The sequence below is a fragment of the Notamacropus eugenii genome, chromosome 6 (assembly GCF_028372415.1).
Source record: "Notamacropus eugenii isolate mMacEug1 chromosome 6, mMacEug1.pri_v2, whole genome shotgun sequence".
Classification (NCBI taxonomy): Eukaryota; Metazoa; Chordata; class Mammalia; order Diprotodontia; family Macropodidae; genus Notamacropus; species Notamacropus eugenii.
In genome coordinates this window covers 51,266,137-51,291,181 of record NC_092877.1, presented here as the reverse complement: position 1 = coordinate 51,291,181, position 25,045 = coordinate 51,266,137, and the positions used below count along the sequence as shown (strand labels likewise).

Genomic DNA, 25,045 nt, shown 5'->3' with positions numbered 1-25,045 from the left:
CCATGGTTCAAGAGAAAAGTGTCACTTAGCACTTTGTTTTATACCGAATGAACAAAACTTATAAAATAGAGAATCCTGGTGATCTGCAAATCTGGCTTATCATTCTGCTAGGCTTTATAAACTCCATGAGGACAGGGACTTAAACTTTGCACTTCCCATTGTGCCAAACAGTAGATGTTTAAAAGATTAAATGAATGAATTTTCCTCCCCACTAAGAGAGGGGGGGCATTGGTCCCTAGAAGATCCCCAGAGAAAACAATGAGAAAAGAGTTTATTCCTTTAATTCTGATTTTATTGAAAAAAACAGCAGCATTGGGACGTGCTGGCAGGGAGAGAGGCCATTCAAACACTCTCCCTGATGACACATCGTACATGGGCCAGGCAGCAAACCAAACCCCCACCCACCCCTTCCATTGCCAGGAACCCCCACCCACCACTGGGTGCAAGCACTTGGCCTCATTCCTGACATTTCACAGGTCCTCCCAAACTCACAGAGGTCCTGTCACGTGGGGCTGGTTCAGTCTACAATTTCCTTCTATCTCCCATCATCAGTCAGCAAATTTTGGGTGACTAGAAATAGCAAACCTAAACTCAAGAAGCCCATGGGCCAAGGCCTGTCCGTTGAGGACCACAGATACTTTCTATTTGCCAGCAGAAAGAAAAGTAAATTACCTAGCCCACTATATCTCCTGAAGTGCTTTTCTCTCTCCTCCCCCACCCCCAACCCTGACCTTTCCATGGGGTCTTTTTGGCACCTCCTGGGGTCTGAGGACAGAGTCACTAGTCATTTCATCACAATGCAATTTTAAGAACAAACAAAAACAGCAAAATAAGCAAACATAAAATAAAACAAACCCAGAAGAGGTCTATGTTTTTAACTCATTCATACTTATTTACATCAGTCACTTACTTTCGTATCACAATTCTCTTGACTCTTTTCAGTATTTGTTTTATTTTTTTTTAAGTTAACCACATTATAACCTATTTCACCAAACATATCACAGCAAGTCTGGTTAATTTTCACAGTTACAGCGGCCATCAGTAACACAACTTTTGAGGACCAACAAACCATTCACCCCTGTCCCCCTACACAACTTCCCCAAAACACACTGAATTTCAGTCTGACTCATCCAACATAAAACTGAGCACTAGACATAGTACTTGATCCAGGGGGACCCACCACCTGAAGACTCTGGGTCTAATGAAATATAATTTGCATATATCATGGGCTGACACTTTGTGGTGAAGTCCTTCCAGATGTCCAGCTCAGACTTTTCACCAACATATGGACATCCTCCAACTGCCCTGCTAATTTTCACCCTCTGTAACAAAGCTACATTCATTGATCCCAAATGGAATTACTGTTTGCCAAGGAATGTTGGCATACAGTTAGAGGGTAGAGATTGGCAGAAACAACCAAAACTCAATGTAGCATCTAAAGAGAGCTGACTGCTTCTGTTTGTGACTGGTGCCAACGTGGGGAATAGCTTTCAACCAGGGCCTGAAAGAGTTACACCCTTAGAAAGCCCCCAGGAATGTCTTGGAGCTTCAGAACATATTACGTATAGATCTCATCATCAAAGAAATTCATCTAGGCAATCCATGCAGCATGTGTGTTGTCCAAAGAAATCTAAGAGGGCTCTCAGCTGCAGGCTCATTCTCTGTTGAACTCTGCAAGGGCATGACCAACAGCAACAGCAGAGAGCCTGTAGCTGCCACTGCTTTCAGAACTTCAACTTCCTTTGCCATCAGTACTCTCTCCATGCGACCACATGCACACACACACATACACACACACACCACACACATACACACGCATGTGCAAACACATACAACATACCACACAAATCAGTTTTCTCTAAAGTGGCTAATTATTGCTGTTTTTAAAAAAAGACGTTCAACCAAGAGAACGTGACTTGGATAATTATCCTGTAACCCCATTCTTTTTTCAAAGTACAGTACATACTATGTTGATCGTAGAAAATACAAGAATATTGAACATCTCACTCAGTGGAGCTGAGACCAGGAGATGCCCAGAGTGAATCAGAATGGCTGAGGGATGAGATTGTCCCCTTCCAGAAAGTGCTCATCTCAGATCACTGGTTCAACCACGTGGAGAATTCTGCCCTCAGGTCATATCAGCTCTGCTTTTCAGCTGATGTCAACTCCATGTAAAGCACTTCACTCAGAAGAAGTTAGCCAAAAAATAAAATAATCTATTCAGTCCGAAATACCCCAAACAGGGAAATTTTCCCCTTTCCCTAAACTTCATCTCAAAAGGACCTTAGCCCAAGAACAATCATCACAAGTAAAGTACACACCGTATCACTGCTACCTAACAGGTCAGCCCAATGCCAAAAATAATTCATTAAAAAAGTGTGCTTCAGTTAAGACCTAATTAAATAATGAAATGAATAATAAATACAACCTGAACGATTAAACACCTTCTTGGACTACAGAACGCTGGGAAAATCATCCAAGCAGAGGCTCAGTTTGCTTTCAGATAAGCTGCGACTTGGTGCAGGCGGACTGCTCTGGGCATTTGTTAGAGAGACACACTGACTCCTTCAGACCCTGTCATTTTCACCTCCTTTGTCTGGCCATGGGTTCTTTCCCTTATGCCCCAGCTCTAAACCCTGGTTGGTTAGAAGACTAACTGCTTGTCACGTGAAAGGTGACTTACTCAAAGCCCATGCCAACTTCTGCTGTTCTTTTTGAGATCTACCATATCTCAAGTTCCCAGGACTGAGTTTGTCTTGTCATGTTGCATATTTCAATGGACATATCTTAAGGAAAGAAATCGGATACCAGTAGTGTAGTCCCCTAACAAAGTGATGAGGCAAGCACTTTCCTACCTGCCTGTACTTGGGTTTTTAACAGAGGCCAGTCCCTCATTCCCAGGTAGGTTATTGAGGGAATTAACTAGAAAAAAGGGAGGACAGGAGGAGAAAGTTCAACAGAATCAATTAACTCTTCTCCTATTTCAGTGTCCCTTTCTATGGCACACCATCCATATTGGAATTCTAGTTTGAGTCATCTTTGGGTACCTCTGCTCCATTTCAGAGTAGGGTGCCCATCTGTGAAGAATCAGCTTCAGGCTGCTTATTTAGGCATCAAATGAAGTGGTTCCTGAAAAGCAACCAGCACTGCCCCTGTGAGCCTGAACATCTCCTAAAGAACTAGACTATTAGAGGATGATCAGCCAAAGGCTAGCTATATTTAACCTGGAATAGAAAACTTTGGAGGAGAAGGGGAAGATGGACATGATCAGCATCTTCAAGTATCTGAAGGGCTATTGTGGAGAAGAGGGCTCAGGCTTGTCCCCAGAGAGCAGAACTAGGACCAGCCATTACATATCAGGAAGATATTTTAACCCAAAGCGAAGAAACACTTCCTTAAATGATTAGATCTGTCCAAGACTAAAATAGGTTGCCTTTGGAGGAGGTGGGGTTTTCAGTTACTAGAGGTCTTTGGGAAGAACCTGGGTGATTCCTGGGAAGGTACAGGCAGTATCAGATGCCCTCTGAAGTCCCTTCCAACTCTCGGATTTTTGGGATCCTCATCCAGGTGGCATTCACAAGGTGATCCTGCAGCTAGTGAAGTCTAGAAGGTGACAAAGATATGTCCCCCACCCCTTAACATTCTCATAGCCTGCAGGTGACTGGGGCCCAAGAAAACTCGCACTGAAACGTTTCCCCAAGCATCAGTTCTAAACAGATACCACTGGAGAACACAGGAATCACAGGAACATTCTCAGCCAGGCTTAAGCATTTGATCAGGAACACAGACTAGATCCACTGGGGAGGAAATGAATGTCTCAGTCCTCATTCCAGATGATTTCTCTTGTATGAGTGGCTGTATGTCTTTTTTAAACACTAATAAAGAACCATATTATTGCATATTGGGGCAGGCAAATGTTGGAAGCAAAAATTCAATGTCTGTCGACCTTGCCTAGGAAAATAGAATTTGGAAATATTCAGATACCATCTGCTCACAGGTTCTACCAACAGCTGGTACCCATCAGTCATGGCTCTCATGAATTCGCATTTATTCTAAATTACATTTGCTATTGAACTAACCTATTCAGTCACATGTGGGGACATCTTTCTGGATGTAAAGTGGGGCTAAGCATGTCTTAGCTGCATCTTCAGGGTAAAAATTCATGGTTTTGAGTTTCCTGTCACTATCCTGTCCTGACAAGACCCCTAAAGACATAAATGTCCCCTGATGAGCTAGAACTGTGGCCAGCCTCATGATCATCTGACAAAATGATGGCTACCCAGGACAGTGATATTTCAGAGATGAGAGCCCCTCTCTAGTCCTGCTTCTTCCTTGTGCTGAGGGAAAGGGAGTAGTCACAGCCAAACAAGCTAAGTTCTTCTGGGCTGTTCCACCTACCCCCTATAACTGCTTTATCTTCATTTTAGAAAAAAAGGGCAAAACTCCATTGGTTCCATGTGTGGCCATAGTGGAAAAGGGCTACAGCTCTGGGATGTGCTGATGGCTTGAGAAAAGGAAGCTGGGAGGTATAAATACCAGGCTCAAAGAGAAATGCAAGGCTGTTCTCCCTCCTCTCCACGGAAGGTACCTAGCTTCTTTGGCTAGAGCCCTCTCTCTATGCCCTCTCCAGAAGAGCCATGTAGCCAGCGTGACCATGCGTGTCCTTGGGGAGTAGGGGAGAAAACTCATTCCAGTGGGATATCCCAACTACGGCAGTATTATAGTAGCCTTTCGGTACACCCAATGGTACCAACTACAGATCAGTTTGAATCAGATGGACGTTGAAATGTAATAGAAAGAAAATGAACATCTGGTTTCAAATCTTCCTCTTCCATCTACTAGCCATGTAGCACAAGCCACACCCCATCTTTGGATTCAAGATCTCTAAGCACTGCCCCCCTCCTCCCAGCTCTGACCCTCCACTATGATCCTATACCTGTGATCTCATCAAATAAGGATGGAGAAATAGATTAAATGTTTCTGCCACCCTCCAGCTCCAAACACCAAGGCCAACCATACATCATAAGATGTGTATCCTATTGTCAGGAGAAGATACAGTACCCCCATCTGAGATAAAAAGAAAACCTGTGACCTGATAAACCCAAAATGCAAAGCAGCACCAGCCAGATGATTTCAGATTATGCAGGAGGGCATAGGCTTTGACCCTGGGAGGATACAAATCTTGTGCTGAAACACATACCACCCAAGTTCATTTCACAGAACCCTACTGACACAACTATTTTTTTACCTGCCTACAAGAGGACAAACACAACGAGTGGCAATTTGACTGGGCTAGACAGAAAGTTTTCGACTCTCCAGAAAACCTGGTTTCACCAAGGCATTTAATGGCCCATCTCCAAATCAAGGCTCCTGCCTAGCAGGCTGTGGAGACCCCCTTGCCCTTTGAGGAGTGGGTTGGAATTCTCAAATCAGCCACAGTGCTCATGGTAGAGGGTAAGGGGGATAGGGGAGGTGGTCTCCCTCAGACTCATTGCCAAGGGGCAAATCCTGAAGGCCTCACAAGCTTTTTGACCTTCAGCTGTGTCACCAAATTGATGAAAATCAAAGAGAAAGTGGACTTCAGCCTTGCAATGGGAAAGCTGGAAGAGAAAGGTCCCTCTACAAATCCAGGCCAAAGGCTCCAGTGGGGAGTACTATGGGACTTCAAGACCCCAGGGTAGAGCAAACTCTGGTCAGAGAACTGCATATTTCTCCCTCCTTTAATCCCACATCATTCAAAAGGAACTCCATTTGAACAGCCTTACAGAGGTAGTAGAAGTAACATCAGAAGTTTCCTACAAACTTTAAAAAATTCATTTCTCAGTGCACATTTGCTCAACGAGTGGCTCGGGGTACAAGGGAATGACAGATGCCCTAGAAACATACACAGCAGAAGAGTTTGTCCTCGAAGGTTCTTGCCCCCAGATTTATTCTCAAGGGTCACCAGGACGGACACTGTAACGTACTCAGAAAATATATACAGTGTTGTTATTCTGTACAGGCTTGGACATGATCAGAAAAGGATTTCGCCTGCCCAAGGCAAATGCCAACCACAGAGTTGAATAGTAGCCAGCGAGGGATGGTCAGGAGCTGGGAAAATAGGACGCAGAATTTTCTGGGAAAGAAACTTCACAGTTCTGTGTGGCAGGCATTATGCCCACAGCCATTCAGTGCAAGAGGCAGACACGTTCCCTGCATTTTGGCAGCAATGGAAGGGCAGCGAGTAAGGTGAGAAGGTCCTCAAGGTATCCGGCCAGCCAACCCAGCAGGTTGAGCCCTTCCAGGGGAGGAAGATATCACCACAGGACCAGGAAAAGGAGACAAAACTGGCCACTTCTCTCTATGGGATCAAGTGCTTCTAAATACTGGACTGGCTTCCAACAATCTCCTAGGCGCCGCCGCATGGTTCCCAGTGGCCTGTACAGAGCGGGGCAGAATGGGGATCTTTCCAAGGCAGCAGCCTGGTTCCTGAAATTACAGGTTTGGCTTTGCAGTCGGTACCTGCATAATTTATGGGCTCAGAGGTCACCCCTTTAAAGTCATCCCTTTGTCGAGCACGTGTATCCTTAAAGCAACTAAATAGGAAACACAAAAGTGCTTTGGTCAATCCCAACGAAAAGCTGCACTTTCACCAGTTGGTGAGAGGTTGGCAGCGGAGCTGTCCCTTCGGCCCTTGGGGGTAGGGGGATAGGACCCTCGGCTCCAGTTTTGGCTTAGCACAGCTACAGGTGAGGCAGGTTACAAAGGCACAGGAATCAAAGAAAACCAGCGACATTCTTTTGCTAAATAACCCCAGTTTAAAAAAAAAATCGCCCAAGTCAGACTCTCTGTCTCCCCCCCACCCCCACCCCATCGTGAAAATACTTGTCATTTTCCTTTTCGTAGTGCAGTGATGTGCCAGCAACAGCCAAGAGAAATCTCCAAGAGAACACAGAACGTCTCCCCACCCCCAGAAAGCCCCCACTGAAAACCAAACCAACCGGAGGGAGAAAAAAAGGCACAAACTGTTCTGTTTTCTTCAATTTTGCTAACACTTCACATCTGTCTATTGAGTGCAGGGTAACAAAATCACTGAAAATGGCAAGAAAATACTGCGCCCATTTCTGTACAATCTACAAAATTCCAGTTCCTACCCAGAGGACATACTTCCTTCCGTAGGAGGAGAAATGTACAGCATACAAAGGTTGTTGCGTTTGGTTTTTGTTTTTGTGTATTTAAAAAATTTTTAAATATATATTATACCCCTTTAATAAGCTGCTTTAAACAAACTCATTTTCTTTCAAAATATGTACCCTCCACGGTCTATATTTGACCCTCACTGGCCAGGCTCATTTCGGCTCAGCCTTGGCTTTCTGCTGCACATGAGGCAGGTGAGGGAAGTCATAATGAACCCTCTCCCTCTCAACCCCACCAGGGAACATCCCCGGCCTGCCTGGGTCAGCACTTAGGGCCATGGCTTCATTCCCTTCTACCCCCTGCCAGCAGCACTAGGTAAGGAGGCACAAGGACCCTAGCTTGTCCTCTCCCACCTGCACTGCCCCCCTTCTTTCTGTGCCCCAAGGACACAGCCTAGAGGGCAGCTTTCCCCTCACTGCTCAGCTCAGATGGCAAAATTTAGAGTGAATCACTATCAAACGCCACATCTGACATCAGTTAGCCCTCCTCATACCCCAGAGGAGCCACTTCTGCGCTAATCCTAACCCCACCTTATATCCTCTCCCATTCATCCTCAATAGCCCCTTCCCAGGGTCTTTTCCTCCAGTAGCACCAATAGGAGGTGTTCTCAGACACACCACTAGGCTGGTGTGCGAAGGATCTTGTCGTCCCTTCAGAGAATCCCCTCCCTTCTGTGCTAGGCACCCAAATGGCCTTGGAATGGAAAGCTCAGCCCTTTCAAGCACTGCACACGCTACACTCAAGGAAGTGGGGGACATCGGTGACATGACTCTCCATTCATCAATCCTCCCAACAACCAGAATACATCTCCAGCAGCCGCGGCTCCCGCTGGCTGAGCATTTGCTGTATCAAACGCCACCTGTGCTCCTTTTCTCGACCAGTCTGAGTGCTTCACACCAAACTACTTCCTAGGTTAAAGTCCAAGCAATATTGACATCTGCGCTGTCCCTCATCAGTTTCATTGGAGTGATTTTTCTTTAAAAGAAAACAAAGGACAAGCAGAATAATAACCATACATTGCAGACCAGGAGCACTTTGTCTTTCCCTGGGTGTGAGAACTAAGCTAAATTGGGGTTTCCCTTTAAATTTATAAACCTGTATCCCTCGTCCACCCCCACCCCCACCCCCCAATCCCCACCCTCCCACCCACCTCCCAGCCAAACAGGACCAGAAATAAGGCTATTTCTGACACTGCTGTGGTGGAGTTTTTTTGTTTTGTTTTGTTTTTTCTTTTTTTGGTGTGGTTTTTCTGTATGTTTTTGTGTGTGTTTGTGTGTGTTTTTTAAATATAACCTACCGGTTTTTCCCAAGACAGTAAAGTCATGCAAAGTTGCTATTCTGTTAAATAAGTTACAAAAAAAGGTACAATTTCAGGCGAGAAGAAGCTGTCGTCTGGGCCGCTCCCTGGGGACAGGCACTGTACATCCATCCTCCATACAGACACATGCCCAGTCTGCCTTGCACACACTGGATGATGTTAAAGCAGCGCATTCCCTTTGTGTTGGGTGGGCAGGCGGGCGGGAGGCTGCTGCCATGAGGCCAGGCTGGACCAGGCCAGGCCTGGGCTGCTTATCTAACAAGCAGCGGCTTAGAATAATAGGGATGCTAGATTCCCCAGCCAAGGCTCTGTTGAAGGGGCTGGATTGGGTGGGCACATTAATGTGCAAATGTGTTGCCATAGGAACCCGCCCTCCCCAAGGCTTCAATGACACCGTTCAGCCACAGCCAAAATAAAATAAACTCATAAAGTCAAATAAGGAGGGGGAGGGGGAGAATGGGAAGGGAAGGGTAGGTGATGAAAGGGAATATGACCACAAGTAAACGTGAGAAAACTTTAGGAAATGGAATGATAAAGCTGGTGTATGGTAAGAGAGGCAAGGTGATAGTCATGCCAGAGTCTGGCTGAAGGCTCCGGTGTGAGGTGGGCTGTGGTCTGAAGGCAGGGCAGGGGAGTCGAGAAATCAGAGCTGCTATTTTACACTATATTACACTGGATCTCCATAGGTCCAATGGGTTAAGTCTGTTTGCTGGCTTAGGTTGAGAGAGAGAGAGAGAGAAGGGGGTTGGGGAGAGGAGGGAGAGAGTCTCAGTCATCGGATGCACCAGGGGTTTCCTCAGACGATTTTGGCAGAATGAGGCACATCCAGAAAAAAAGTGCAAGGTCATTGCCCAGGTGGTAGTGCTACGAGGGAGCCATTGCAAGCACAAGCAGGCACATCCTCTTCATGCAGTACAGCAAAGCAGCTTCCCATGCTGGTCTCCTGGCGGACCACTGATCGCTGACCACCGGGTCTGGGACAAAGAGCGCAGGGCCTTCTGACAGGCCAGGATGATGCTGGAAAATACACACACATTGAGGGACAGAGGGAGGAGGGAACTGAAAACCCACAGGAAGGGGTGGCTCCTAGAGCATGTGTGTGGACGGAGAGGCCGCTCTATGTACACCAGGCCAGGGGAAGCAGGAGGACTGGGAGCACTAGGGACAGGGCGGCTTTCTCTAGTGTTTCTGCTTTCAGTCTCTGTGCTTAATTAAGTCTCTGTGTGACCTGGGGTGGGGGTGGGGGGTGGGAATGGAGGAGATTGTGTGGGGTACGGGCTTGGCTCAAACTGGTGCATGAGGCCAGTGCCACTGTCTGGGTGAACCACAGGTCTGGTGACCCGGGAGACATGGCTCAGGGGCTCCCAGCATGAGGAGGAGGGCCCTAGGTTTGGGGCACTCCCATGATGAGCAGCCCCATCCACTGGCCCAGGCAAACCACCTGCCTGCTCATTCTGTTATTATTTCTGTTGTCATGTTGGTCAGTCAGACTGGATGCTGACAAGATGAGGGAAGCAAGCTGAAGATGGGATGGGATGGGAGTCTAAGGTTGGGGATGGGAGGGCAACCAACTCAAAATCAAACTACCACAAAAAAAAAGCTTCTAAATAAGGAAATAAGCGGATCCTCTTCCCCCTTCCCCCACCCGACCTCCCCCCAAAATCAGCCAAATAAACCATACAACTTAAAAACAAACAAACCACAATCCATGAAAGTGCTGGGCTAAGCATTTGGAAACCAGGAAGGAGAATCATTGGGTTGGGCAGAGTGATAGCGGTTGGGCTGGGTTTGGTTTGGTTTGGTTGCTCCGCTGCGGAAAGGGCGTCGTCATTATTCCTCGCGTAACTGCAGGCGATACCGGTGGTAGCGAAGCTGGAAGAACATCTTCTCCACCAGGGAGTGCGTCATTCCGGGCAGGACGTAGTGCTCCACCACCCCCATGTGCTTGAAGCCCAGGGACTCATACAGCTTGTGGGCAGCCACCTTGACCGCAGTGGTGCCCAGCACCACCGAGGAGTAATTGTTGAGCACAGCAAACTCGAGCACCTTGCGACCCAGGGCCTTGGCGATGCCCTTGCCCCGGTACCTCGAGTCGACCGACATGCGGCGCAGCTCCACCGTATTATCGTCTTCGCTGCCCCGTGCCGCCACGATCCCCACCACGTTGCCATCCAGGACAGCCACCCAAAAGCAGGAACCTGCAGGAGAGACAGGCGTTAGGGGTGACAGTGAAGGGCACCGGGTCAAGCTCCACCAAGTCCCAACGAAGCCCTAGGCTGGGAGTCAAGAGACCCCCTTGCAAGTCCTGGCTCTACAGCCAACTTGCCAGGTGACGCTGGGCAAGTGACTCTTCCCTTCAGTTTCCTCATCTGTAACATGGAAACCATGAGCCTTTCCTCCCAAGGCAGAGGTTGAAGATCAGTCACACTGTATGAGGTCTCTATGGCCCCTCCCTCCCAGTTCTACAATGCTGTCTATGGAGACTGATCTGCTTTCAGAACTTAAAAGACTAATATCCAAAGGTCAGTCCCTCAAGCACTACACCCCTGAACCCCTAGGACCCTGGTGGCTAATGTCTGGTGATAAACTTTCACTGGACTTGGCCACACTGGTCCCCAGGCCAAGTGAGAGCCTGTCCTCAAACCCTCTGCATCAAGAACAACATCTGAGCCTAGGGGAGAGAGTGCCGGCCATGGAGTATGAAAGAGCTGAACTGCAATTCTGTCCTGCACACATCCCAGCTCTGCAACCCTGAGCAAGTCCCTGAGCTTGAGTTTCCTCCTCTATAAAATGGGTCCATTAACCTGGGAGCACCTACCTGACAGGGTTTTTCTGAAGCTTAAATGAAGTAACCTATGGGAAGCAATCTCCCAACTTTAGAGGGCTCCCAGGATGTCAGCCATCATTACTGCATGGGGTGGTGTTCCACCAACATAAGCTGGAATAACTCCAGCACTTCCTCTGTGCACTAGGCAAGCAGAAGGAGGCTTTTTGTGGAGAGTTTTATGGTTGTTGTCACTGTTGTCCAGCTGACAGCTGGAGCTGCTGTCTCTCCCTTAAGTCCCCCATCCCTATCCCTCTGCCGCTGGAACAGTAGGGCCTACTGCCAGGAGGCACAAGTCAGGATGACTCCACAAGGAGCCAAAGTGAACCCCAAACAAACCAGAGTGAACACCTCAGGCCTTTCCTTCTGAAACCAAACAATAATGTCCCAGAATGCCAAAGAACCACAGATAGAGAAATGTGAAGTGGAGTCAGAAGGCCTGGGTTCAGGTCCCCACTCTATCACTAGCTCACTGTGAGTCATCTCACCTCTCCTGGTCTAAGTTTCCCCATCTATAAAATGAAAGGACTGGACTGAAGGAAGGAGGGGACATCACTAAGCCCATTCCTACCTCTTACTTTCCAGGTTCTAAGGCCCCACCAGCTCTAACATCCTATGTTCTATGTTCTAAGGTCTCACCAGCTCTAAAACTTGCTCCCAAGCTGAGGAACAGTTCATAAATCCAGAGTATCAGAATCTGCTCAAGGTTGGTTTTAGCCTAGGTTCAAAGTAGATGTCATCCCTGATCTTGCTTTGCCTCTGACCTAAATGGAAGGCTCCCACCTGGTCCCACCCTGAGTATTGGGGATAAGATCATTCCAGTGAGTGCACCACCATCCAATTAGAGAAAGCACACCACAAACAGTCAGAGGAGCAGGCTGTGCCCAGGGGCTGCCCTGAGCTGGGCCAGCTGCTGCCCTCTTGTCCCCTGGAGCCAGGGCCACAGTCATGCTTGGAGGGCAGAAAGACTTCCTCCCATCCCACTCCCTTTGTGTTCTCCTGGGGAGAGAGGCTGTGTGGTAGATGTTATACCATAGCATCTATAGACCCCTGAGACCCACTTCCTCCAAGAGGCCTTCTCTGATGTCCTCCCACCCAGTAATGACTTCTCCCCCCTCCCACAAAATACCCACTGTTTGGTACTGTGAGCACCATGTTTGTTCATTGATCCAACCAACCTTTGGTTGCTTGGGAAGGGTCAAAGAGGTTCCAGTGAGCAGAGGCTGTCCGAGCTAAAAGGAGTCAGGCAGGCAGCCACAGCACTGGGATTTGAATCTGACCTCTATAAATTCATGAGCTATATTCATCCAGGCAAACCATTTACTTTTCAAACCTCCGTTTTAAGCACAAAATGAAGAGTTCGAATTAGATGGTGACAGAGCTAAGACTCAGAAAGACCTGAGCTGGAGTGCTTGCTCAAATGCTTACTAGCTATGTGACTCCAACCGAGTCATTTAAACCTTCTTAGCCTCAGTGTCTTTACCTGTAAAATGGGGATAAAAGCACCTGCCTTACAGGGTTATGGTAAGGATGAAATGAAGTAAAGTACTTTGCAAACCTTAAAACACTACAGGAATGCTGTTATGACCATGACTATTACTACTACTATATCCCTTCTTCCAACCCTAAGTCCAGTGATTCCATGATCGTAGGCTTGAACCAGCTACTCACCCAAAGTCTCAACTTGGTGACAGCAGCTCTGCTCAAGACGAGGACACACACAGCGGACATGTGAGGGCGGGGGAAAGTGCGTTAACAAGCCTGGATCATCAATCCCTTCAGGTGCTTCTTCTTCTAAATCCTTCAATTCTATTTGTGCTGTTGTTGAATCATTTCAGATGTGTCTGACTCTTCATGACCCCATTTGGGATTTTCTTGGTAGAGATTCTGGAGTGGTTTGCCATTTCCTTCTCCAGCTCATTTTACAGATGAGGAAATGAGGCAAACAGGCTTAAGTGACTTGCCCAGGGTCACATACCTAGTAATTGTCACAGGCTGGATTTGAGCTCATGAAGAGGAGTCTTCCTGATTCCAAGCCCAGGGCTCTCTGTGCTATGCACCGCCTCCAGCTCACATGCACTCACATTCTAGGTGGTGTATGACACAAACACAGGACAGATTTCCACCCAGGACAGCTGCCTAAACAGAGGCAAATCGCCACTCTACCATATATCTACTCCAGCAAAACTCTCACATCAGCACCAGACCAAATAATGATCAAGAAATACAAGGAGAAACCATAGTAAGGAACTTCTTCCAACCCCAAACTGCACAAAAGTCAGTGAGCAGTCTGAGGATAATCAGAGAGGGGGACCCCCCCCCCCAAAGCCAGAGTTTGTACAGGGGAGCCTAACAACCTGTTCAGAGATGGCCAGGGACATGCGTAACCTACACAGCTCTGTGTCCTGGGGCAACAGGAGCAGAAGGTGCCCTTGAGGAAGGCCCAGGGTGGTCAGAAAGCCTCAGAAACAGGACTTTGGAAGACCTAGGAGACAGCAGCAGGCCACAACCAACAAAGTGCTTCAGCACCCGGACTGGGCTAGCCCAGGCCCAGAGACTCTGAGCTCCCTAATACTATCCTGAGACCACAGAGAGGGCCCTGAACCTCAGAGATCCAGGACAGCAGCAGCAGGACCAAACAGAGGCAATCATCTCACCCACAAGTGGACAATGGACAGAATCTTAGACTAGTACCATTCAGGAACGAAAGCTGGAGAGATGAGTAAATCTGAGAAAACAACACCTGGTATTAAAAATTATTGCAAATCTAAAAATCCTCCAAAAGGAAGAGTAACTCCATAACACCTACAAGCACAGACTAAAAAAAAAATGATTTCACCAAGTAAAGCAAGAGATGTTTAAAAGAAATAAAAGGTCTAGAGAATGGAAATGAAAAGTAAATGAGGAACTGAAAAGAGAAAAATGGATTCTCTGAAAGCTAGAATAAACTAAACAGATCAATGATTCCAGGAGACAGTAAGAAACACTAGAAAATCAAATGAAAAAAGTAGGAGAAAATGTAGGAGAGGATACAAAATAAAAAACCAACTTTGAAAACAGGTCAAAGAGGGATGATTGAAGGATTTCTGTACTCCCTGAAAACTATATATATGTGTGTGTGTGTGTGTGTGTGTGTGTGTGTGTGTATGTATGTGTGTGTGTGTGTGTATGTGTGTATGTATGTATGTGTATATATTTAAAGCTTGGACACTATCTTTTAGAACCAAATGGCAAAATAAACATGGAAAGAATCCACTGACCATTTCCTGAAAAGAATTCCAAAAGAAAATGTCTCAGAAATGTCATAGCCCTAAATCCAGAACTCTTGTGTCTAGGAAAAAAATACTGCAAAGAGCCAAGAAAACAGCAGCTTAAGTATCAAAAAGCTAGTCAGTCAGATAAGAACTGGAAGTTTCCACTTAAAATGAGAGATCATGAAATATAATATTCCAAAAGGCAAAAGCAACAGCAATAGCTAATATTTACATAGTACCCTCTCTGTGCCAGGCACTGTGTTAAACGCATTACAAATATCTCACTCAATCTTCACAATAACCCTAGGAGGTAGGTGCTATTATGATTCCCGTCTTACAGTTGAGGAAACTGAGGCAAACAGAATTCAAATGACTTTCCCAAGGTCACACATCTAGGAAGTGTCTAAGTCCCCATTTGGATGCAGGACTTGAGATGACATGATGACATTCTGATTTGGGGAGAAGAGCCAAGTGTCTCTTTAGAATTGTATTGTTTTCAAGGGCTCCTGAGCACTCCCTTATGGACTGTCCTTCCCCTATTCAAAGGTGAGCCCCCTGAGGGCACGGACTGCCCTGTTTGCTTATATGTATGTCCCTGGTGCTCAGCATGGTGGAGGTGGTGCATAGTATAGAGAGCCCTGGGCTTGGATTCAGGAGCTCTTCATGAGCTCAAATCTGGCCTGTGACACTTACTAGCTATGTGACCCTGGGCAAGTTACTTAACCCTGTTTACCTCATTGCCTCATCTGTAAAATGAGTTGGAAGGAAATGGCAAACTAGTCCAGAATCTCTGCCAAGAAAACCCCAAATGGGGTTATGAAGAGTCAGACACAACTAAAACAGCTCAACACCAACAACACCCTTAGGCACATATGGGTGTAAAGAGCATAAGAGCCTGGAGTCAGGAAGATCTGAGTTCAAATCTGACCTCAGACATTTACTAGCTGTGTGACCCTGGGCAAGTCACTTCACCCTATTTGCCTCAGGTTCCTCATCTGTAAAATCAGATGACAAAGGAAATGGCAAAACACTCCAGTATCTCTGCCAAGAAAACCCCATGGACTTGTCACAAAGAGCAAGGCAGCCCAGGGTAAACTGCTTCAGTTGGGCTAAGTCCTTATTTCCTGGCCCACACAGTTAAAACCAATCTGTGGTAAGAGGAAGAGAGCTGAACCTGTTCTGCCTGATTTTCTGACAAGAGGAAGCAACTTTCAAGTTGTGAACTCCATGTCTCTACCCAGAATTTAAGCCCAAAATGAGGGGCTGAGGATATATTTGAGGATTTAAAGCTTGAGGAGACCCTGGAAAAAATCTAGCCCAATACCTTCATTTTACAAGAAAAGAAACCGAGGTTCAGAGAAAGGGATGTCAAATACTGGCAGAACCAGAGAGATGGCATCAGGGTGATCAGAGCATACCAAGTAGTTAGATATCCCCTTGAAACACCAACGTGCAAGGCAGGTTTTGTTCTGAGATCTCAGTGACATCCTAGCAGGCATTGTGGAGGAGATTTTGCAGCTTCCCAAGTTTTGGCAAGCTACCTTGGTCCATAATGGTCCAATACAGTGAGAGCTGCATGAGAGCTGACATAAGGTATCCCCTGGCTCCTGCCCAGCCTCCCCAAAGAGAAACGCAAATGAGTCCTTGCATTCCCAACTGGGTCAAAGGTGAAAGCCAAGCCCCTTCAGAGCCCCCCTGTCCTGGAAGGATCGAGGCCCGGCTGCCCAAACGGGCTGCCTGGGAGTTTTCAGACCACAGCCAAGGAGGCCAGGTCAATGGGCAGAGAAAAGTGAAGGAAAGACAATGGCATCTCACAGATTGGCTTAAAGCTTTTCCCTCCATCTCTCCCTGAACCTAAAGGTTTGGAGGAGAGCAGAGGGAGGGCACCAGTGACAGAGGGAGGGCACCAGCAGCAGAGGGAGGGCACCAGTGACAGAGGGAGGGCACCAGTGACAGAGGGAGGGCACCAGCAGCAGAGGGAGGGCACCAGCAACAGAGGGAGGGCACCAGCAACAGAGGGGGGGCACCAGCGGCAGAGGGCCTTCAAGGTCTGATTAAGGCAGCTCACTCAGGTAAACACTGGGGTTATAAGATGTGGATTCAAGTCTCGAGTTCCAAATCTACTTGCTATGAGGTGTGGGATGAGCCACTTCTCCCTCGTTTCTTCCTCCATAAAATAACAACATCGATGATGAAAATTATGATAATCACAGCTAACATTTACATAGCCCTTACTACGTACAAAGCACTGTGCTAAACACTTTGCAGTTATCACATTTGGTCCTCACGATAACCCTGGGAGGTAGGTGTCATTATTATCCCTGCTTTACAGATGGAAAAACTGAGGCACAGAGCAGTTAAGTGACTTGCCCACAGTCACACAGCTAAGAAGTGTCTGAGTTCTCATTCTGGAAAGGACCTAGGAGGGCAGCTAATCTAACTGGTTCAGTGACAGGGAACTCCCTTCTTTTCAAGGCAACCCATTCTCTTGGTTGGATAGCTCTACCGATTTGAAAGTTCTTCATTGCATCAAGCCAAAATCTAACTTGGGCAGCCAGGTGCACAATGGATAGAGTGCCAGACCTAGAGTCAGGAAGACCCGAGTTAAAATCCAGCCTCAGATGCTTCCTAGCTATGTGACCCTGGGCAAGTCACTTCACCCTGTTTGCCTCAGTTCCTCGTCTGTAAAATGAGCTAAAGAAGGAAACAGCAAACCACTACAGTATCTTTGCCAAGAAAACCCCAAAATGGAGTCATGAAGAGTTGGACATGACTGAACATCAACAACAAAATCCGACTCCTTATAACTTACTTCCACAAATGCCTCCAGTAACCTTTGGTCCTACCCTCTGTGGCCAGGCAGAACAAGTCTTTTTTTCTTACAAATGACAACTCTTCAAATCACTGAATCACAGAATTTTTTTTAACTGAAAGGCACATCAATGGCCTCTAGGCCTAACCTCACCACCCCCCAAGCTCCCCCCAAAAAACCTCTACTGTAACAAACTCATCAAGTGAATAAAGGAGCTGAGTAAATGCCTACTATGTGCAGAGGCTTAAATGAGATCATACAAGTAAATCTCTCAGTCCAGGGTCTGTCGCACAGTAGGACTTTCACAAATGCTTGTTCTGTGCCATCCCCAGCAAAGCAGGATTCAGATAACAAAGTCGGACAGTTGCTTTTCTCGAGGAGAGCATCCCCTAATAGAAGAGACAGCACACAGAGAAGGCTCTAGCTACAAGTTGGACAAAAGATCCTGTGGTCTCAGGGGCACAGCCCATGGGACGCCTCTTCTTTGATGTCATTTTTCCCTGAGACAATCTTATCCATTCCTGATGTTGAACCATCTGAACAGCATGAAGGAGCCTGGTAGTGAGAACTTGCCTTTCTGGGTCTTCAGCACTTGTGGTTGTAGAAAGAGTAGCCAGGCCATATTTCCATGGGGGTTGCCTCTAAGATGACGGTGCGAGCTGGGCTAGAAAGTCTGGCTTTAGCTGTCATTTGGTAGCAGCTGGACAAGAGTTGATGTTGGGGGCACCTCCTATAAAATGATTGCTTCCCTCAGTATTGGTTACTGGGTCTAGATAGAAAGCTGGGCTGCTGGGCTGAGAAGCACTGGATTTCCCAAGGCTCTTTGGTTTTAGATCTTGGACTCTCTCCCTGTGGATCTGAGGAGAGGTGGTGGTCATGGTGGTGAGGATGGTTTGACTTGCCTAGAGCCTGCTGCCTACTGCCTGTCCCTCAGGATGTCCTGGGGCTTCCCTAGGATAGACTGCCTACCCTGGAGGTGGGGAATAGCCCACCACATCTCCAAGGGCTTGTTTCCCCATTTGTGGACTATGCAGTGTCTAAAAGACTTCCAAGGAGAAGCCAGACAGCTCATTCCACTTTGGGGCAATGCCATGATCACCAAGTTTTTCTGACCACGTGACTAAGTTTATCCATAGCTGCTGACATCAAGCAGAACATGCACAATCTCTCTTCCATGTGGCAACTTTTCAAATATTCAAAGACAACTACCATGTCCCAATCAGGTTTTCTCTTCTCCCTATTCCTTCAACAATACTTCATTCTTTTATTTTTAGACTAGGTCCCTCCACATTGCCCAAAGTAGGACATCCATCGCAACCTGATCCCACTGCTGCTCGTATGGGGAGCTTTGATGGAAGGAAACAAGTGTTTATTAAACAAGTACTTTACAAATATTGTCTCATTTGTTCCTCACAACAACCCTGGGAGGTAGGTATTATATTGTTACTTAAAATATTGAGATCTATTATTTTATAATTGAGAAAAGTGAGACAGCTAGAACTCAAAGGCCCTGTCCAGCATCGCACAGTTAAATGGCTGAGGTTTTCCTGACTCCAAACCCAATGCTCTATCTACTGGGCCACCTGGCTTTGATTTGCTCCATTTACAACTTCAGTCAGCTAGTTTCTCCTTAGACATATTTGGTACCCTCTCCTCAATACTCCCTGGATGAGTTTCCAAGGGCTCATCATATGGACACTGACCTTAGTGTGGCTATCCAATCAGCACAGTCCACTGCAGCTCAGAACTCCTGAATCCAAGAGATTCACCATCCTCAATCTCCCTGGTGGCTAGGATATCAGGTGCATGCCACCTGGCCTCCTCAGGACAAGACTGCCACCCTTGGCTGCCCTCCTGTGGGCACTCTCCCATTTATCAGGACTCCAGATGTGCCCTAGCAAGGACAGCCATAGTTCTCTTCATGTAAGACCTTCAAGATCCCATTAACTTTTTCAACAGCCTCATCTTCCTGCTGACTTATAACAAGCTTGCAGTTCATTAAGACCCACACATCTTCTTCAGAACAACTGCATGCCTCCTTTCTTTGTACATATGAAGCTGTTTTTTCCAAACCCAAATCTGAGAGTTTCCATTTATTTCTCGAGAATTTCATCTAATCAACAAGGACTTATGGTGTGCATCTCAGTGCAGGGTATGGTGCTAGGCACTGAGGAACTGAGTGAAGGAACAAAGCAACCCCTGCTTCCCAGGAGTTCACATTGTGCTTGATTCAACCCAACGCCCTAGACTCTCAAGATCTGCCTCGAACCTGCCAGCATGTTATGTGCTGGCTCTCCCTCTCTACTTACTGCAGAACCAATGAGCATGCTGCCCACTTCTGGATCCAGGTCATTAATAAAAATTAACTGGTCCAGGGCTGAAGTCCTCCACTGGAGAGGCACTCCTGAGGCTTCCAGCTGAGCCCACATCAAACAATTAGCAACTACTCTCCCAGCCTGCCCCTTCACCCATTTCTGAATCCATCTTAATGCATTATTGCGCAGTGCACAAAACTCTCTCTTTCCTATTAGAATAACATGAGAGACCTTATCTAACTTTTGGCTTTGCTGCAGTCTGACCAAATCAGACCTACTAGATTCCTGTGACAGGCCAGTTTAAGCAACCATGGCAAAAAAGGAAATGAAGTTTAAAGACAGTCTTCATGTGCCCCTTCATCTTCAGGCTAACCAGCTCCATGCCTCCCACCCTTCTTTGCCTAGCATTGTCTCACGCCCCCTTCCCATCCTTCTCAAACTCCTATGGACATGTTTATTTATGCTCCAGTGCTCTGTTCTGCTCTCATGATCTTCAAGGTAGAGGAGATCCCTTCCTGTGTGCAGATGGCAGCCCATCCACTCCTTTTTTGTCCTTCAATGATTCATTCAGAGGCTCTCCAGGGGAATGCTGAGGGGCCATTTAGTATTATACGGATATGTCCGTCCCATATATATAACTGACCTGCCTTTTTTCCTGGTCGTACACACGCTTGATACTCTCTTTGTGCCCTAATTTCATGAAAATCCAAATAGATAAAGACTGTGGCTGACTCACGCCCACCATGTGTCTCTCCATCATGCCATAGCCACCAGCAATCTTGATTCTCCTGAAATCCTCACCTTCCCATATTTGCCCAGTGTCTAGAATACTGGGAAAGTACTCAAAAGATGGGCTTTGGCCACAGGGAACAGCTTTGGCTTCCCTGGAAGCACCATGAGGCTTTTCTAAAGGCAATCTGGTCCACTCTGCTCCTGCTCTTGAATTCTGGGCCCCAAACACTGTTCACCCCCGAGACCTGTCTAAAAGTTATGTTCTGAGGGGTTAACTCAATGGTCCACTTGCCCCCCCCCCAACTCCAGCATGGATTCATTCATTCAATAAACATTAATGTAGTGCCTACTGTGTGCCAGGCACTATGCTAAGGGCTGGGGATACAAAGAGAAACAAAAGATGGCTGCTGTCCACAAGGAGCTTACAATGTAGTGGAGGAGACACCATGCATTAAATATACACAAAGCAAGCTATAACCAGGATGAAAAGGAAATAATGAACAGAGGGGAGGCACTAGAATTAAGAAGGACTGGGGAAGGCTTCCTGGAGAGAAGTGGGATTTTAGCTGGGACTTCAAGGAAGCTGGGAACGGAATTGTTGGAGCAGAGGAGGAAGAGCATTCCAGGCATGGAGGACAGGGGGAGAAAATGCCCAGGGTTGAAATGGAGGGTCTTGTCCATGGAGCAACCAGGAGGCCAAGGTCACTAGACTGAAGAGTACATGTTAGAGAATAAGAAGCCTGGAAAGGGAGGAGGGAGACTTTGCATGTCCAACCGAGCATTCTGCTTTTGCTCTTAGAGACAGTAGGAAACCACTGGAGTTTACTGAGTACTGGAGTGATGGGATCATACCCATGTTTTAGGAAACTCACAAGTGGCTGAATGAGGATAGACTGAAGTGGAGAGAGACCTGAGACAGGCAGACCCACCAACAGGCTGCTGTAGTAATCTGGGTGTGAGGTGATAAGACCTCGGTCAATCTCCTTTGAATGGTCATGGATCTCACAGACATCCCCTTTTGGTGTTTAGGGGCTCCAATGAATCCACACAAAGCCATCCATAAGCAGTAATACATGGAGGATCACATTTCTATATCAGCTGGGGTCTGCAGAAAAAAGGACTCTGTGGATAGATTTCAGGGGGAATGTGAACGTGGAGCTAATATTCTGACAACTATATTTCAATATAATTGGTTTCCTTTGTAATCCGATGTATTTCATTTTATGCATTTAAAGACATTATTCTGGAAAGGGACCCATGACATGAAGATTAAAGAGGCCCATAAAGAGTCCTCTGCCATTTGGGCTTTGGATAAGACATCTGAACACAAATCAGGAGTTAGATTGGATCTCAGGGACCATCCACCTCAACTCCTTTGTTTTACAGGGTGACTTTCCCAAGGCCATATGGCTAGTAAGTGGCCTAGTCAGGATTTGAACCAAGATCCTGTGACTCCAAGTCTCACCCCCTTTTCAATGTACCCCATACTGCCCCTCTAAGACACCTTCAGTGAGCATGCTTCTGTCTCCCTGTCTTATGCCTCACTTGACCTTAATAACCAGAAGATCCCTGGACAAAGTTATCTTTATGGTTCCATCTGTCAAGGCACCTCAGAGAATCCTGACAGAAGCAGGACAAACTCCTCCCTTTTGAAAGGAGAGTCTTTCAGGCATGGCTCTGCTCTGCTGGGGTCCAGTGCCTTCTGGAATCAACAAACAGTAAATACAGCAAGATGGCAGAAAGATTCTCTATGCTTTTCCATCAGTCATGTGTGATTATAAGGATAGGTCCTAATATAGAAAAATCTGCAAAAGTCTTCCTGTGTTTTCATCAGGGACACCCTCAACAGATCGATCCCTGTCAAAGATGTTATTGAGATGACAAAGTAAGCCTCTGGGTCAGTTACCTCTGCTATCTTCCCCATCACCTTTTCTTCCTTCTTGTAATAATATCATTAGTGAGCCCTCTGCTCTTCTGGACCCTTCCCCTCTTGGAGATAATCTTAAAAACTGATTCCAGACCAACTTCAAAACTGTGCTCCCTCCATCACTGATTTCCCCTAGGTGTCTTCACTTGGGTCCATCTGCTTTTCCTCACTTTATTTTCTTGATCACCTTTGTCTATTGGTTAGTACCCCAATTTGGCTCCCAGAACTGAACAGTTATAGTGCAATAGTTATTAAAAGTTCAGACACCCAGGTCAAGAACCCTGCGCTAGGCAGCCTGAGAGGACCCTTTAGGCCCTGATTATTTTTCAGTTCTACTCACAGGACATGTATTCAGCACCTGCAGTATGCCAGGCCCTTTGCTTAGCAGTGGGGAAGCAAGACTTGGCATGACCCAGATCCTGACATTAAGGACAGAGCTTGCCATCAAACGTGGTAAGGGGTGTACTTCTGTGCTGGCCCATCATCTCTCCTGTCCCCTGACACTCAGGAACAGAACCCAGGTTTCTTGCTTCCTAATTCCAGGCTCTTTCTAGCACATCTCACAACCTGGTCCTGGCCTGGCCATCTAGCCAGGCCTGACTCCAGCTATCATGGCACAGTGTGGGGAGAGAATCTCAGTCTTGGCTGGGCTGTCCATATAGCCTGTGCTTCACAGTTCGTGAGTTTACTTCTCTGGGCATCTCAAAGCTGGGAAGGACCTCAGGGGGCACCTGCTCCATCATCCCATATCTGAACCAGAATCCCTAAGGAAGCAGCCACCCACTTTATAAAGACCTCCAATAATGGGAAACTCATTACTTCCCAACGTGGCCCACTCCCCTTCTGGTGAAGGTGGCCAAAATCTGCCTCATTTTATTCCTAATTCTCCCTCTGGATCCAAGAAGAGTAAGTCAAATCCTTCTTCCATATAACAGCAGGACAATAATAAAGTCAGTCCTGTGACTTCCTTAGACTATACAGCCCCAACCCTCAAATGATATGATGTCCAGTCCCCCTCAGTGCCCTTCTCTGGACGGGCTCCAGTGGGTTAATGTCTTTCCTAAAATATAGTGCCCAGAACTGAACACGGTAACTCAAAATGTGTTCTGCCTCATTAGCCACTAACTTCTTTCTCAATACAAGACTTCTATTCATGGGAACCCAAGATGTCCCTAGGCCTTTTGGTTTCAACTACATTCCACACTTGGCCCAGGCCCAATTGCCATTTTGTTTCAGCACAGCAAAGTGGCCCACAATTGGCAAACAAGGGGCCCTTAGGAGCCTTCAAAAATGCTTTACATTATAACACAAAATAAGGCCTAAAATGCACCAATTTATTCAGGGCAGCACTTGTTATAGGAGTTAAAAGTTGGGGGGAAAGCCACAGGCCCACTGAGTAGGGGATAGATGAACAAAGTATGGTACATGAATGTCATGGAATATCATTGTGCCATTAGTAATAGGGACCAGACCTGTGATTAGTATAACCGTGGGTTAAGGAACTCCCTCCATCCAAGTCTGCGACTCTCAGCGAGTTGCTTAGAGCAACGTTAAGTGACTTGCCCAGGGTCATCCAACCAGTATGGCAGAAGCAGGACTTGAACCCAGATCTTGGAGGCCAGTTTGCTGTCTACAGTACCACATATAGTACCTTGCTACCAATAAGTTTTATTTTTTAAAAAATACAGGTAGCATTTATACTTTTCAAAAGACTTTTTTAAAAAATTCTCACATTTATCATGTAAAGTAATAGGGCAAGTTTCATCATCTCCATTTTACAGATGAGGAAAGAGAGACCCAGGGAAGTAAAGAGACTTAGTTAATGCAAAACCAGCCACGAACTCAATAATGTTAGTGCTGAAAGGCAGCCTAGTGGTCACCTGACCCAACTCTCTTTATTGTCTGGGCCTGGAATCTGGGTCTCCCATCTCCAAATTCAACGTGCTTTTGTTTTTGATTCTTATTTCCATAAACTTGTCAAACAACAACATTCCCATGAACAAGGAACAGAAAAAAGATGCTCTGTCATGCTTTCCAATAAACCTGCAGCAGCCTCCAAAGCCTGAGGCCCTGGGCCCAACCTCACCTCCACAGCTCACGACCTGAGTAACCTTGGCCACATCACATCCCCTGTACAGGACCATCCAATGACCTCCAAAACTCCCCCCAGCTCTAAACTTGCAACACTCTGCTCACTAGAAAGCAAAAAGGACTTAGAAATCACTTAACTCAAGCTCCTCACTTTATGGTAGAAGCCTAGCTAGAGGGGATAAGACTTGCCCAAGGTCATTCAGGCAGTAAGTGTCAGAGAAGAGACCCCAGCTCAAGGCCTAAGTTCATAGATCTAGAGTGGAAAGGATCTCAGAAGCCCTGTAGCCCAACTCCCTCATTTTACAGGTGAGTAAACTGAGCACCCAAGAAAGTTACTTTGACTTCCCCAAGGTCACACAGATAGAAAGTCATCTGAGGTAGGATTTGAACCCAGGTCCTTTCTCCTAACATGCTGCCTCCGTAGATCCTGATCCACTACATCCCACTACCACACACCTCAAACCATACCTGTTGTTCTCGGCGGACTTCCTCCACTCAGGTCGATGCCCCAGGAGAGAGTGAGTGCCTGATACTTAACCAGCAGAGAAATTTGCTTGGCCAACCTCAAAAAGAAACAATGCAACCCATCTGCATCA

The 25,045-nt window shown here is 46.7% G+C and overlaps 1 protein-coding gene across 3 annotated transcripts in view; it reads right to left on the bottom strand.

Moving 5' to 3' along the window:
- Window positions 1–270: 270 nt before the first annotated feature.
- Window positions 271–25,045, bottom strand: part of NAT8L (N-acetyltransferase 8 like) — a 65,745-nt gene continuing 40,970 nt past the window's right edge. Inside the window, exons 3-5 of one of the 3 annotated variants that reach the window (XM_072620030.1) lie at window positions 8,474–10,692; window positions 6,502–8,151; window positions 271–6,417 (exon numbers count right to left, since the gene is read on the bottom strand). In XM_072620030.1, the coding sequence (XP_072476131.1) occupies window positions 10,325–10,692 (368 nt within the window). In that variant the 3' untranslated portion in view covers window positions 271–6,417; window positions 6,502–8,151; window positions 8,474–10,324. Of the gene's footprint in view, window positions 8,152–8,473; window positions 10,693–25,045 lie in introns of all 3 variants that reach the window. The other 2 variants (XM_072620029.1, XM_072620028.1) reach the window with 2 other exon arrangements.